The 16,271-nt window shown below is 34.0% G+C and overlaps 1 protein-coding gene across 1 annotated transcript in view; it reads left to right on the forward strand.

The window, feature by feature from the left end:
- PCCA (propionyl-CoA carboxylase subunit alpha) overlaps window positions 1-16,271 on the forward strand; it is a 496,164-nt gene that overhangs the window by 228,630 nt on the left and 251,263 nt on the right. The window contains 2 exon segments of the mRNA XM_043998838.1: window positions 2,769-2,837; window positions 4,906-4,981. Coding sequence (XP_043854773.1) covers window positions 2,769-2,837; window positions 4,906-4,981 — 145 coding nt within the window.

A 16,271-nucleotide genomic window follows, 5' to 3' on the forward strand; every position in this document is an offset into this window, starting at 1 on the left:
AGAAATTTTTAATTATGCCAGAGGTTTTGGAGCAATGGTTTGAGGATCTCATATGGAGTTGCTGGGGTGTTTTCTTCTTTTTCTTCTCTTTTTCTTGGTTTTTTTTTTTCTCTACCTTATTAAAAATATATCAGCTCTTTTTTTGACTTGATCATTTTGGTTCTTTTGGGGGACATTAGCACATATACTTTCTGGAATTAATTGGGCTTTCATAAATTTTGTTTCATGTTCTTTTTCAAACACAGTCTTTATTTCTGGATCAAAGTTGCAGATTTGATTTTAGGTTTCTGGTCCCAGAATTGTTTTGAAAAGTCATATTTTCAATGTGAGCTTTTGTTTTGCTCTGAAATTGCTCTAAATATATTGGAGTTTTCATTTTGTAATATTTGATGCCTAATTTATGTAGCTTTGGTTATTTCACTGTCGTGTGGATTTGTTTTAACTTTACAAAAAAGATATTATGGTATAGTAGAGAGATCATAGGACTTGGTATTAGAAGATCCAAGTTTCAATCCCTTTTTACTCCTTACTTACTGATCAGTCTTAGGCAAGCCATTTCATGCTTTGAGATAGTTTTCTATTCTGCAAAATGGGTTACTTTTACCACCAGAGAACTGTCAAAAAGAAAACAAAATGCTGTTTCTCCCCCCCCCATAACCACTGCATATGTTTAAATGTGAGTAGTAATTATTTTTATTACTCTTCAACCTGTTGGGTTTACTATATCTATCACTGAAATAACATGACATCTGCCTATATTAATTTATACTTTAGAGATTCTTTGGGCAGGTCATTATGGGACTTCTTATTGTCATTGAGTAATCTCATCTAAAATTAAGCTATATTTTATAATCCTTTGTCATTCATAATCTTTGTGATCCATTTTATTTTTATTAAAGTATAGAAAATGAAATTTTGAGAATGAATTTATCTTGAACATTAATAATATAATTTGAAGTTAAAGTCAAAGAGATAATTTTTGATTTACTTTGATACCTCTAATTTTATCTTCACCTTTGAGAACACTGTCGTTTTAAAGATCACACAAGATTATTTCTTTGCCCATTTTGTCATATGACCAAGAAAATTTAAGACTTAGTAATAGCTTCGGGGTTATATTACCAAGTTGAGATGTTGCATGTTGAAGAAATTTAAGCATTGGAATAATGTGGTATTCATTATTTTCAAAATTATTCCCATTGCTCAATATTTATTATATTAATATGCATTTAGTTGAACTCTGATTTTACCTTCTTCAAGCATAATGAAATTGTATTTTCATACTATGTTATATTGTAATTAAAATGCATTTTAGTTTGCATTTTAGGTAAATGTGGGCATTGGCATACATAATATTTTTCTCTATTTTTGCAAGAATAGGCATTAGAATATAATGTATATGTTTTTATATTATCTTTTAGACATTTATAGTGATACATAGTTTTAAAAAAGGAATTAAACCTGTTAGTTTATAATTTGGTGTCATTTGTATAATAAAGCCATCATCCTACCCTCATGTGAGTACCCTAGACAAGAGGTTCTACATGTGATCCCTTGATAATTGACTAAATTAAAATATTAAAGGCCTAACAGCCGCTGTGTTGACCTTTTTCTGCCTTGCTGCAGACAGACGAGCTGCTGTTTATTAGAAAGGTTTCTTCCCACAGGTGAAGATCTATGTGAGCTTCTAGTCTTCTTTACCCACCCCCTTTATAATGTGGTGTATCAAAGTCCTGCTGTTCTAGTAACTTCCATCGAATTCCTCTGTCCTCAAAATCCCTGGAATGTCTTTCAGTGTTGAATATTTTGATTAGCTTTAAAATACTTCACATTCCCAAACTCACCAGCAACAATTTAATAAATATTTATTCCCCAGCAACTGCTCATTTTAAAAGTTTTATGTGGCTAACCTTAGTGCCACATTGATGAAATCAAACAGAGAGATGAAAACAAGAATCAGAGATAGACTAACTAACTTGTTGGCTGGTTAACAGCAATCAAGTTCTTCAAAAGAATTTTTTGAACTTCTGCTGGTTTTTTTTTCTCTCTCTCATGAAAATTGCAGAATCAGAGCTTTAATTGGGGCTATGTCCTTACAAAGCAAAGCCACGGATAAAGCTGTGTAAACATTAAAGCCTCAGGGGAACAACAGCAACAGAAAAAAAAAAAGTATTTTACAGTTGAGAGGGTGAAGCAGAAAAAGAAAGTGTTACAGACATGAAAGCCACAGGACTTGTATTCCTATAATAAGCTGATAAGCTGATAAGCAGCACTCTAAAGTTCCTGCTGAATGTGCCTTAGTCGTGTCTCCATTGGAGCTCTCAGAAGGGTACAGTGGGGAATGTGCTTTAGAAGGGGCAGCTCATGCCAGGGTGCAGGTAGAAGACACCAACAAATAATTATAAATGCATTCTAGAATTCTGTGTACTTTATAAAAGCATTTTGTTATGTGCATGTATTGTGCTGGTCCCTATGTTCTTTCTTTGAGTGAAAACAAAGCAATTTCTTCTACTGTATTTTCAAAGATCAAAAGTGATTTGGCTAATAAGTAGCTTTAGATTGCATTTGTCTTTTCCTTAAAGGAGAAATGTTAATTCAGAGTAAATAATAAATGGGCGTTTTCCCTTAAAATAGGGAGAAAATTTAAAGTATTCTGCATAAAAGGGATGTTTACTTTTTTAACTTGCCTACAATTTGGCCTGTTTAAAAAGATCTACAGAATGTGGAATGATTTTCATTGCTTTTTTTTTTCTTTCTCTTTCTCCTAGGTTCGAGTTGACAGTGGGGTTCAACCAGGAAGTGATATTAGCATTTATTATGATCCAATGATATCAAAAGTTAGTTGTTTTCCTTAACTGTCTCCTTGGAATTTTTTACTCAAAAGACAATGCATGTATTTAATTGTAAATTTTAAAAATTTAGCTTTCATGTGAATCATGGGCTGTATAATTATTTGAAACATGAAGTGCAAATGGTGATGGAGAAAACAGAGCAGATTTTTATCCCTTTAAAGAAATTTTAAAGTGTCTTTTTAGTTTTTATTTTATTCCATTAGTTTTAGTAAAATATCTTTGGACAATAATAGTGTAAGTTTTTTTGCATAAATGCTACTAAATAATATGTAAATGATAATATAATAAATGTTAATATCTAATTAAAAGGAAAGGCTCGTAAATCATGAGTGACCAGGGATCAAGGAAGGACATAACTGCTATTTTTTCCCCATAGTTAGCACTATATATTAGATGCAGATTTTTTTTGGCCATTTGTAGTTTGTAACTAATTTTAAACATAGCTGATTACTTAAGGAATTGACTAATCAAAAGTTTGTACCTTACTTATATAAGAGAGTAGATGTGTTTCCTTCCTGCTTTTCAAGTCTGTACCATTCCTAGTAGCTGGAGGGTCTATCTATGAAGTATTTAGAACACTTTTTTTTTCTTAAAGGAAAGTTTGAATCCACTGAAAGTAGTACTCTCTGATCTTAGCCAAGGAAATGGTCAGTATTCTTAGAAATTCTTTGTTTGTTATGATGAGACAGACTTTATCCCAGAGGGTTCCTCAAGGATGAAATATCTTGCCAGAATTTGGCATAATGTTTAAGGAGTTTAACATTACTTTTTCATGGAAACAATCATGTTTATTAAACACTCTGAAAGGAACCTACTTGATCCCTGTATATTGCGTATATTAGTTCCAGTTCTAATGACAAAAGTTAAGTTTTTCATCTAATGAGTTCTAGGTATATTTCATCTATATATGTGAAAATCTTTTTAAAAATTTAAATATTAAAATGTTTCATTTGTAAAGGTATATAAATGTACATATCTTTAAGTAAATCTAACTTTCTGTATATTTCTCTGAGAAAATGTATAGGCATAAAACTGCAGAATGATTATAACCCATAGAAGTAAAAATTTTATAGGCAGAATAGTTGGTGTATATAAGAGAGAAAAAAATGATCAACAAAACAAAAACTTAAGATTTCAGTACTTTGGGGAACCAATTTATAGTAAAGATAGCAAAGCTTTTAAAAACAGATATCCATCTCTCTTACCATTATCCATTTCATTTGAATACTCACAGTAGAGTATAAACAGAAAGGTCTGTAAAATAGTTAATTTAAATGAATAGCTTAAGTAAAACTATTTTCAGAGTTCATTTACTAAGACTGATAGGCCTAACATGATAATCTAAGAATACATACATTTGTGAAAAACAAAAAAATTATGCATAGATTACAAATTTAGATTTTTTTTGTTTCAGGCCTTTTTCAGGATAGTTTGTTGGTTCAGCCTCACGATTGGAACATATTAATGCTAGATTAGCTAACATTTAATTTTTTTTTAAAAGTTTACTTAGTAGTATGAAAAGAATATTTAGCAAAGTTGTAGCACTGATTAAATTGGGCACAACTCTCTGACTCCATATTTTCCAAGTGGGTTGCCTATTCAGCAACTACTTCTTTTGACTGGATATTTATACTAAAATGATCAGGAAGCTATAGCATTCGTTTGAACCTTAGTCTCTTGGACCAACTAAATCTCAGGGACAGCTTCATTTTCTCTAAGGAGAAAACTAACCTAGCTTACATGAAATTGATGTTTCTCCTACCATATCAGATAAATGTCATTGTTCTGAATCAGACCTTTAGTATAATGGTATGTGGAGAAAAGGCAACAAATCTGATAGAAATAGTTTGATCTTAATATTGATTAGATTGCAGCTTGCATAATTACTTATTTTAAAACTAATGAACCATGCTATTTTACACACATGTATACATCCCTAAAGGCAGTTTTTGAAAACTTTTGCATTATGTATTTATGAAAAATTTTATTAGAATAAGTTGTCATATTTTTCTTAAATAGCTGGTCCAAATTCAACATTTATTTTTGTATTTAGTTAATCTCTTATGGTTCTAATAGAACTGAAGCACTAGAAAGAATGGAAGCAGCTCTGGATAATTACGTCATTCGAGGTAACTACCAAAATGTGTGTTTCTCTTATGGTATTATATGATATGTTGGCATCCACTTCAGAAATGTTTTAAAGATGGAGCTATTAGCAAATTAAATAAAAGCCTTCTTTATTAGTAGCAAATTGAAATAGAAACATTTTATATTAATAAAGCCTAAAATTAATTAAATATAGATCTATTTCATTTTTTTCTTTAGCATTACTAGATTTTGTGTATATATGTTTGTATATGAACCCTGATTTTAAAATATCTAAACATACAGTTTATATTTTGTGCTATAGATCACCAAAAAGGTTATATATTTGAATGTATTTTCTTATAGATTCAGTGAAGTATAAGGAATTAGGCCTTTTAAAAGAATTACAACCTATTTTAGTTGACTAATTCGTTTTCTTGCCCACTACAATGTATTTTTTCCTGGTTTTTGTTTTAAAAGTTAAATTTTTAAAAAAATTGGTAGTGAACATGAGCATTTAAAAAATATTTTAAAACTTAATCATAATAAAGCTTCCCAAATTCAGACTAGTTTGGGGAAATACAGTCTGAATTAAAGAAAAGTCTGTCTTTTCTTCACTTCTTTTCCATTATCTAAGGAGAATGTCCATACCATTCAGTAATTTTCCACCTTTCTTTTCAACATATTTATTCTCCCATACATGTGCCATTTCTCCCCCCCCCCCCCGCCCCTTCCTCCCTTTCCCCCATCCCAATTCTGATTAGCACATTTAAGCATAAAAGCAATACTCATGAAAATTAGTGTCATGTAAAGGAAAGCCAGGAATTTGAGTTCATATTAGACATGGCCAATGCCATAAAAAGGTCTTCAGATTTCCAAGATATTCCCTTTAGGTTCACCATCTATCTTATACTTGTATTTTTTTTTTTAATCACAAAAGTATTTTATTATTTTCTAGTTACATGTAGAGGTAGTTTTCAACATTTGTTTTTATGAGAGTGCTAGTTGCAAATTTTTCTCCCTCTTTCCCTTCCTTCTCTTCCTCCCTAAGATGGCAAGCAATCTGATATAGGATATATATATATATACAATCATATGAAACATATTTCTGCATTAGTCATGTTGTGAAAGAAGAATCAGAACAAAAGGGAAAAACCTCAAAAAAAGTAGAAACACTGTGGTTGAATCTGCATCCACATTCCATAGTTCTTTTTTCTGGATGTGGAGAGCATTTTCCATCATGAGTCCTTTGGAATTATCCTGGATTTATACTCATATTTTTTAAAAATGCATTCTTTTTCAAGTAAGTCTTTTCAATTTTCCTCCCTCTCAAAATGATGACCTTTCCTTATGACAAAGAAAAATAATACATCAAAAAACATCCAAAACCTTGTTCACATTTTTTGAATGTAGACTCCTTCCTCTCTCCCTCTTGTTATCTACCTCTGTGCTATAAGGCTGAAGGTATATTTCAGTATCTGTGTTCTGGGACCTTCACTGATTTTTCAGTTACATGGTGTACAAATTCTTTTTAAGGATCTTTTATTTCCTCTGTTGTAACTGATATGTATCCTTGGTTCTGCTTAATTTGTACTTCTTACAAAATTTCCTGTATCTGAATACACAGCCAATATGTGTTAGAAGTGACACTTAACACGCTGAATTTTATTTGACTGAAGAACCAAGTTGAGATGTCTAGCATGCTTATCAATGTTGTACTAGATTTTTGGTAAGAAATTGTTACTATACATGTAGAATTATGAATTATCTCATGAAAACCATGTGAAGGGTTGAAATCACCAAAGCATAGTAAAGATAGAGAAGAGAATTCAGGACAGCTTGGACATATTATAAATCCACTTATTTGATCATTTTCTATTTTGAGTTTATGCAATTTTTTTTCTTCCAAGATAATCTATTTTTTCACTTGTCTTAAACATCTATTTCTTCATTTTATTTAAATTGTTACTTTACTTTCTACAACTATAAGATTTAAATACTTTCTAGTAGGTTTTTGTTTGTTGATTTGAGTTGGTAATTCTAAGTTTGTTGTCACCCCTTCTAATTGGCATAATTTGCAAATTTGATGTTCGTGAGTTCTTTAAAATAATTGTTACACATTTAAGCAAAACATGATAGAATATAATATTTATTGTCTTAGAATTCTTCAGGACTTAATTGTTATGCTACATTTAAAAAATCATTTTATAGAACAAAATGTTGCCTTTAACGTGTGAGATTTAGAGTGCTACCAACCCATTGAGAAAGATATTGCAGGGAAGGTAGAACAATGGATAGAGCACCAGCCTTGGATTCAGGAGGACCTGAGTTCAAATCCGGCCCTAGACACTTAACAATTACTAGCTGTGTGATCCTAGGCAAGTCACTTAACCCCAATTGCTTCAACCCCCCCCCCCACCCCCAAAATGATATTGCAGGGAAGCGCCACTGTGAGGAGAAAGCATGTGACTTGGAAACCATGTAACTTTAGTGTCCGGAAGTCAATCAAAGTTACCAGCCAATTAGCTTGGAGCTGTGTGTGTGTGGATAGCCCTGTTTCCTGTTTCACAAGAGGTTCTGGGAGAAGCTGCTGAGGCGAGGTCTTTTGGGTCCTGACTTGGACTTTAGTGGGTGAGATGCAGGGCTCTCTTAGATAGTTAGATGAAGTTTGCCTTTTACCTCTCTCTCTCTATTCACTAACTTCTAATGCACTTTAATAAATACTTACAAGTCTAAACTCTTGCTAAAGCTTCTAATTTAAGGCAACCACTCATTAGATTTTAGACATCACTGCTAGAATTTTAGGCCCTTACAAATGGTACTCACCAGTAAAATGCCTCCTTTTTGGAATTTCTTAAAAGATACCCTAAGAGATGTTCTTCATTTGCTGGGCCTCTGACTCATTAGGCATCACTTAGAGAAACACATGCTCAATAAAGGCACTACTGTCATCCATCAGTAGTCAGTAAACATCTGTTGGGTGCCTATCCTGGGCTAGGTGCTTAAGGATGGAAGATCCTGCTTAGTGTAGAGCAGTCAAAAGAGCTCTGAATCTGGGGACTGGAGTTCAAATCTTGACCTTGGGTAAGTCACAACTTCTTTGTATTGTTTTCCTTATTCATAAAATAAAGAGGTTGGCCAAATGGTCCATGAATTCCTTTATGGCCGTAAATCTCTGGTCCTATAATACTTTCTGGAGTTAGAGGTCCCTTTCAGCTTCAGATCTGTGATACTACCAAGTAGAGGGATCCATGTGACAACTAAGGAGGTAGGATCAAGAGAGAAATTTTTCTAATTATTTGCCATCATTAGTAGAGGTGCTGCCTTTTTGCTTTTAAGTTTAGCATACTCCCACCTCTTCATCTCTCCCATTTCCAGTTAAACTCATTACTTGAATGCCCAAGAGTAAACACTTTCCCTCTTAGTCTCTGTTTTGTATTTTCTCACTCCCATCCACTTTAACCCTACCCCTCCCATGTCCCATTTCATCTTTTTGTGTTCTTTTACTATGCCCTTTGTAATTTCCAATTCAAAAACTTTCCTTCAATTTAAATTCCATCTTTCATGCTTCTCATCTCCTGACATTCACAAAGACCAATTCGTTTTTTTCTTGGAAGCTTTAGATATAGGGGCCCTGATGTTGACATCTTCCTCTGAGGGTACCCCTTGGTCTTTCTTGTCACTAAAGAAACTTTCTATGGTCCTCACCTTTCTGTCTGCTCATCTTACCTTTCTTTTACTTGACTTTTAGCTCCTTAAAGTGGGGCACTGTTTCCAGGCTGCACAGTCCTAGGTGGTATGATTTAAGGAGGAGCAGCTTCTTCATTCGCCTGGCCTGTTCCCTGGTCCATAGATGACCCCAGATCAACTTGCTAATCAACCAATTTTGTGTGTTGTGGTCGTAAGCTCTAACGACCCTGTTCCCCTCCCTGACCTGGGCCACTGCTACTCAAGCCTATCTCCTGGTTCCCAGCAGGGGTGAAAAACCCAAGTTCCACCTCAGCACCAGCAGAGACCCCTATAGTCTCTCCCCTGCCCAGGGCTCAGCCCTCTCACCAGACTGTGAGCTTAGTTCCAGATGACACTGGTGCTGCAGCTGATTCAGAGGCTCTGGGGGCTCTCCTTCTCTGGTGAGGCATTCCTGGGACTGGATCTGTGTCAGCATGACTGTGGGCTCGACTCCTGTCTCAGCAAAGCAGCTCCCTCCTTCTGACCTTCCAAGCCATCCTTGCTTGGAAAATGATCTCAGCATGTTCTTCTGTGGATTTTGCTGCTCCAGGAATTGTCCTATGGCATTTTTTATTGGTTCCATGCTGGAAGAGGAGTCTTTCTCAGGAAGTTCAGAACTTATCTCACACTTTTCTTCCTTTTCACAACATCTGCCCTTTTTTAAGTGGATTTCCACATATATGTTCATGTCCTCTCAGATAACAGTTTCTCAACTTAGCCTTATTCTACCTCAAATGGTTGTATTGCTGATCTTTTGATCACCACAGTTGTTCAACTTCCATGGTTAAGAAATTTGAATTTTCTTAAAATCTTGTTGCCTCTTCAAAGTTTATTTTATGTAAATTTATGCAAAATTTTCCATGCTTCCCTGTATTAATCATATTTATCATGCATTCCAGCACAACAAAATTCCATTACATTCATGTACTGCAATTTATTTAGCCATTTCTCAGTTGCAGGACATTTACTGGTTTTATATGTTTTTGCTACCAAAAGATTCTGTTGTGTATATATTTTGTTGTACATTAGGACTTTATTCTTATCAGTGCCTTCCTTGGGGAATAACCTTGTGATGGAATCTTTGGGTTAAAGGGTATGGACATTTTAGTCTATTTTTTAAAAAATAATTACTAATTGCTTTTTAAAAATGGTTGTACTGATCCACAGCTTCAAATGCACTAGTGTACCTGTCTTCCCACAACTTCTCCAACATTATTTTCTCATCCCATGTCATCTTTGCCAATTTTTGCTTGTGAAATGAAACTGCAGGGTTGTTTTGATATGCATTTCTCTTATTATTATTGATTTGGAATATTCTTTCATATTCTTGTTAATAATTTTGTAATTCTTTTGAATACTGTTAATATCCTTTGATCACTTACATTTTGCAAAGTAGCTTTTGGTCATAAGAGAGTGTTGTGTTTGTGGGTGTGGGTGATTATGTATATTTCTATCCATTCACTCACTCACTCACTCACTCACTCACTCACTCCTGAACTCTTTCAGGGTTAACTTTTGCAGAAAATGGCATGAAAGTAAAAAATGTGAATGTTGTGGAAATAAGAACGTATGGTAAATAGGGTGTTAGGTTCCTGTGACCACCAAAACCATACTCTTTCACTAGGGAATGCTGAAAATACATTTTCCTGCATACAATTCTTTATAACAAAACATTAATTCTGATAATATGTACTTTTCCTAACAGTAACCATGAAATAATCCATAAAATGCAGTACACATAATAACACTGGTAACATGAAAACAGTTTTTCTTGTTAGTAACTCCCTAGAATTATATGACCTTTTGTATTTACATCTCAATTAAAAGATGATTTTAGAAAATAACTATACTGCTGTAAATGTCTCTACCTTGACTGTCCTCTGAAAACCAAGGGAGAGATTGCTGGAGCTTTAGTCACTGCTGTTGGAAGACACTGAACTGGGGGAGGTCTTGACATTACTTCCAACGTTTGGAATTCATGGGGAGATTTTTACAATAGTGAACAAGACCAGTGAAATACCCAGTAGGATACCAGTTGCTCCACAAACTTGTATGATTGCTTGCCTCTCATTTTTTTCTCTAATGCTCATAGCTGCAGATGTTCGTGGTTGCCAACACAAATGTGAAGTTGAGATTACTAATGTAATTATGGAAATACTTGAAGTTGTGAAAGTGGAATACACAAATATTGAAGATTGACCATATATGAATGCACATGCATACATTTGTGTGTATATAAATATATACATATATATCTATACATCTATATCTTAGATAGCAAACCAATCTAAGAAAATTGATAGTCAGATTTTTCCCCCCATTAGAACACCTCTTCTTATCCTGATGCATTAATTTGGTTTGTGCAGAAGCTTGTTAGATTCTTATCAAAATTATGTATTTATTCTTTTGAAATTGCCTCTATTCCCTGCTTGGTTAATAATACATCTTCTACTCACTCATAGCTTTGAATACTACGTGATCTGCTTCTCTTCTAATTTTTTTATGGTACTATAAGGGAATTGTTGGTGAGGAGATATCAAGAAAGAACATATGTGCTCAAAGAATCATAGGTCAGGCAGTTTATTATTCATAGGCATGCAAATATGTATGCTTTCCTTGCCCTTTAGACCTATGGACACATGGTGATGTGTGGATTGGGCATACAACAGGCCTTATATCCTAGTTAAGCCCAGATCTCCTCACTCTTCTCCCTTCTATCTGTTGTTATGAGGTAGATTTACAGTTACCGAGTGGGAAGGGGAATCTTAGGAGCAGTCAGCTGGTAGGTGGTGTGGACTGCAATTTCATTATCAACCACAAGGACCCTGTGATTAGTAAAGTTTGCTACTCTTACGCACTTGGATTAGGTTCATTGATAATTTGCTAACCTTGCATTCCTAACCCTCAGCGTAGCTGGCCAAGCCAATTGTTGGGAACATAAGAACTTCCTGATCTGTAGGCAGGTTGGTCGGTGATCAAACATGAAATCCCTTTCATTAGCCTGGGCTTCATCTCACAGGTATGATCTTTAGTATTCAGGTCAAGTATTCATTTTGAGTTTATTACGGATTGTAGTGTAAGATGTTGTCAGGCTCATTTCTGCCAGAGTTCTTTTCAGATTTATCAGATGATATTGCAACTCAGGACCCCGAATGAGTGCCTTTGAGCATTATTCCCTGAGCTATTAGACCTACTTCTAGCCTAGCCCTTTCAGCCATCATTTTGAGGAGAAATAATTGTAGAGAAGGGGCCAACCTTTCTCATAATTACCAGAAACAACTGCTCACCAGCTGCTACCAATGGACATATAGACGCAAGAACCTTGGATAGACAGCTCTCCCAATACCAACATTCTTACTTTATCAGGAAATATGGAAAGTTGTATCTCTTCTTTGCTAACTTGACATCTTTAATTCTTTTTCTTGTTTTATTGTTCACAATAGTGAGCATCTCAGGAGATATATAAAATATTAAGCATCCTTGCTTTAGCCCAATGTTTATTGCAATGATGCTTGCTTTACTTTTGGTTTTAGATGGATAATTTTTATGGCATTAAAAAAGTTTCTTTTCTGCCTGTATTTTGGGGTGTGTGTGTGTGTGTGTGTGTGTTTAAAGCATACTTGAGTACTGACTTTGTCAAAGGTTTTCTCTGCATCTCTTGAGATAATGGTGGTTTTTGTTGTTTTTATGTGCTTGATTATGTTAATTTTTTCCCCTAATGTCACACCATTCTTGTAATCTGTGCATAAAACAAGTTTGCAATGAATAATTTCTTGAATGAATTACTATAGTTTCTTTGATAGGATTTTATTTAAAATTTCTGAATCAATAATGATATTCATTTCTAGTTATTTCTTTATCTTGCCTTGTCTAGGACATTCTCAATTTTTGAGAATAAATTGTATAATGCTGGTATTAATTGCTCTTTAAAAGTTTGATGAGGGGCAGCTAGGTGGCGCAGTGAATAGAGCACCGGCCCTGGAGTCAGGAGTACCTGAGTTCAAATCCGGCCTCAGACACTTAACACTTACTAGCTGTATGACCCTGGGCAAGTCACTTAACCCCAATTGCCTCACTAAAAAAAAAAAAGTTTGATGAAATTCTTATGAAAATTCATCAAGACCAGGAATTTTTTCCTTTGGTAGTTATTTTACAACTGGCATATAAAAACACACATATAAAACACATATAAAAACATACTTCCTATGTCTGCATATTTATGTACATGTATACATATATACATGAATAGACATGTGGCCTATACATATATGTATCAGCGTTTTCATGTGTATGTTTTTGTCTATATATGAATGTATTTACACATATCTTTGTATGTGTATTTGTGTATATGTGTACATATATGTGTATAGAACTAGAACTGATTTCATTATTGGTATAGGAAACTTCTGGATGAGGAGAATACATCAATACAATCTGGAATCTTCTTTATAATTTATAGTTTAGAACATTACCTAGAAAAGTTGTATCAAACTCAAATATAAAAAAATCCAAGTTGCATATTGACATGAAACCACAAATTCACATTCATGTTTTATTGTATTTTAATTAACTTTGTTAAATATTTCCAATTACATTTTCATCTGGTTCTGTGATCTGTATCACTCAGAGGTCAAGTGATTTTAAAATATTTTATTTAGACTCCATAATTTTAGATTTCTATTTGGTCTTCTATTAGTATAGTTATTTTATATTTTTAAAGGTAATCTAATTTGTATTTCTTGTATTTTGCTAACATGTAACTGCACAATGCAGGTACTAATTTCTTCTGGTTTGTAATTTTACATTGTTTGCAGTTTTGTTGATTTTATTTTCTCCATGTTTAATCAGTTTGGCTAAAGGTCTACCAATTATATACAAATTCTTAAAGAACCAGCTTTTAGCTCTATTTATTATTCCTATATTCTTTAATTTCCATTTTATTCTTTTCTCTAATTTTTAAATATGTCCTTTTTGGTGCTTATTGTACGAAAATAATTGTTAATAAGGGATTTCTTGGGGATCAGTTTCTCCATCCTTTCTTCCCCCTCCCCCACTTCCCTTCCTCCCTATCCTGAAAGTCCAGTTCTCTTTGACCTAGGACCAACCCAGGGGAACAAAAGAATGGAGATAGAGTCTCTTGTTTAGCTTAGTGAAGGATTGATGGGATCAAACCACAACTAGATAATGGACTTTGTCTTAAGTGAATTGAGGGTCTTTTGCATACTTTTCCCAGAATTCATCTATAGAGTTCATTTTAATGTAGACCACCTTTAAGTCATGTCAACCAATGCAATTGAAAGCTGCTAACCAATTAGCTTTGATCAATGTATAATGAATGATCCACTTCTCTTAAAAGAGGATAAAAACCCTTGGAAGAGGCCAGAAGTTCTCTTGGCTTTCTCTTTTAGGAGAGTATAGGTCTTGTAGGTCTTCTGAACTCTTTTGGGTCTCCTTGAGACTATGTGCTATCTCTCTGGGAGACAGCATGGGTATTCTGGGGTTTTTCTACTGCCATGTTGAAGCTCTCTCCCTGCTTTCTCTACCACACAGCCTGAGACCATGAGAAAAGTTAAGGAGACTCGTGGTCAATCGTTCACTAATATTAGTATTAATAAATTGATATATGCTTACCCAAAACTTGTCTATAGCAATAGCATTTAATTTTTTAAAATCACATTTTTGATTTATGCAAATTTTCAAAAATGTTTATGTAATCAGAATTGTTCCCTTTATCTCCTGTGATCTTATCCCTTATGTGATGAACTCCTTTCCATTGATCCAAAAGGTAATATCTTCCTTTTTCCTCTAATTTTCATAATTATGAAAAGATCTTTTATATTCAGGTCATATATCTATTTGGAGTTTGTAGATTGTTTGATAAATTGGTCTAAACTCAATTTCTGGCAAACTACTGTTCTGTTTTCCTTGCAATTTTTGTCAGCTGTGATTCCTTATCTCAGGAGCTGGGATTTTTTTTTTTTAGTTGATTTAACTCTAGGCTACCAGTTTTGTTTGCTTCTGTGTACTTAATTTAATTCCAGTTATTGAACTTCCTATTTTTTAACCGATACCAGATTATTTGGATGATTACTTTTTAATGGCATAACTGCAGAACTGGTACTTCTACTCATCCCTTCCCCATTCTTTTTGTTTATTATTTACCTTGAGATTCTTGGCTTTTTGTTCCTCTAGATGAATTTCAGTGAATTAGTAACCATATATTAAGAGCTTACCACTTGTCATGTTCTGTATTATTCTTGGGAATAAAAAAGATCAGCAAAAAGAAATAGTCTCTGACCTCAGGGAGCTTAATGTAGGATAACAACCAGGGTAAGATAGGGAGGGGTAACCCCAAGTATGATGGCTAAGTCCAGAGAGTCAGAAATAGAGCCTACAGAGGAATGAAGATTGTCTGTCCTTAACTGTTCCTCAATATGGAGGTTATTGGAGGAACTCAGCAATGGTAGAAGGGCTCACAGGGTCAAGTATCATTCAGTATTAGCAGACTGTAGGAGCTGAGGGAGCTTCCTGGGTGGAGTTTGATTATTAGTCATTGTGATGGCATTGTGGCCCTTGTTTGTTTCTAGTCTTTCACTCTTAGAATCTCCGGCAGGATATCACTGCCCCCCTGTTTTTTCCGAGCTATGTACTGCACTCCTCACTCAGCTCTGTTTTACAGAAACAGTCCTGGTCATTTATCTTTCGGTTGAATTTGTGTTCTTGAGCTGGAGATATGGCCCGCTTTCTATAAGTGTCTTTTTTTTTCTTTGTATTAATCTTCAGAGACACAGTACTCTATTTTATTACTTTTGCTTTCCTTTGTAGTTTTGTTTATTTCTTGTGTTTCTATTTGAGGTGTTTTCAAATCAAGTAATCTAGTTATGCTTTTGGGGGGGGGGATAGAAATGCTTCAAATAACTAATTCAATTTGCATTTTTTTTCATTGATAATTAGGTTCAGGTTTGCAGGGTAAGTCATTTTGGGGTTTTATTTTGTTTCCTTTCTGTTCAGAATATATTATTCAAATCCCTGCTGAAATTTCCATTGGATACAGAATAGTCTTGTTTTCCTATCCTTTGTATTTGAAAATTTTTCTTAGTCACTTTTAAAATTTGTTGTTCATTTTTGTTAATTGTAAAATTCAATTGAATTGTTAAATTGTCTTTGAGTTTGCCCATTGTTTTTTTGTTTTGTTTGTTTTTTCCATTTTTTTCTGGAGGTTACCTATGCATTCTTTCAATTGGTACTTTGCTTTTTGTTTTCAGAAGTCCTGGGTAGTTTTATTATTTCTTATATCACGATACTCAGGTTTTTGGATTTTTCTTAATTTGGGAGGCCTATAATTCTCAAGTGTCTCTTTAATGTTGTTTTCTTCCAGTTTCATATAACTGGTCTTGGTATCATAAAGCTTAGTTGATTCTCATGCCAAGCTTTCTTCAGATTTGTTTAGCCTCTGTTGCTTTTCATTTTTTGTGTGTGACAATATTATTTCTAATATTCAGTTATCTTCCTTTATAGTGTGTTGTAAATTAGTTTGTATCATCAGTTTCTCTTGCCCTCAGCTGCCATTTCTTTCTCCTTGACAGGCATATCATGTTTGCTGAC

Source organism: Dromiciops gliroides, chromosome 3, assembly GCF_019393635.1.
Source record: "Dromiciops gliroides isolate mDroGli1 chromosome 3, mDroGli1.pri, whole genome shotgun sequence".
NCBI classification, from domain to species: domain Eukaryota; kingdom Metazoa; phylum Chordata; class Mammalia; order Microbiotheria; family Microbiotheriidae; genus Dromiciops; species Dromiciops gliroides.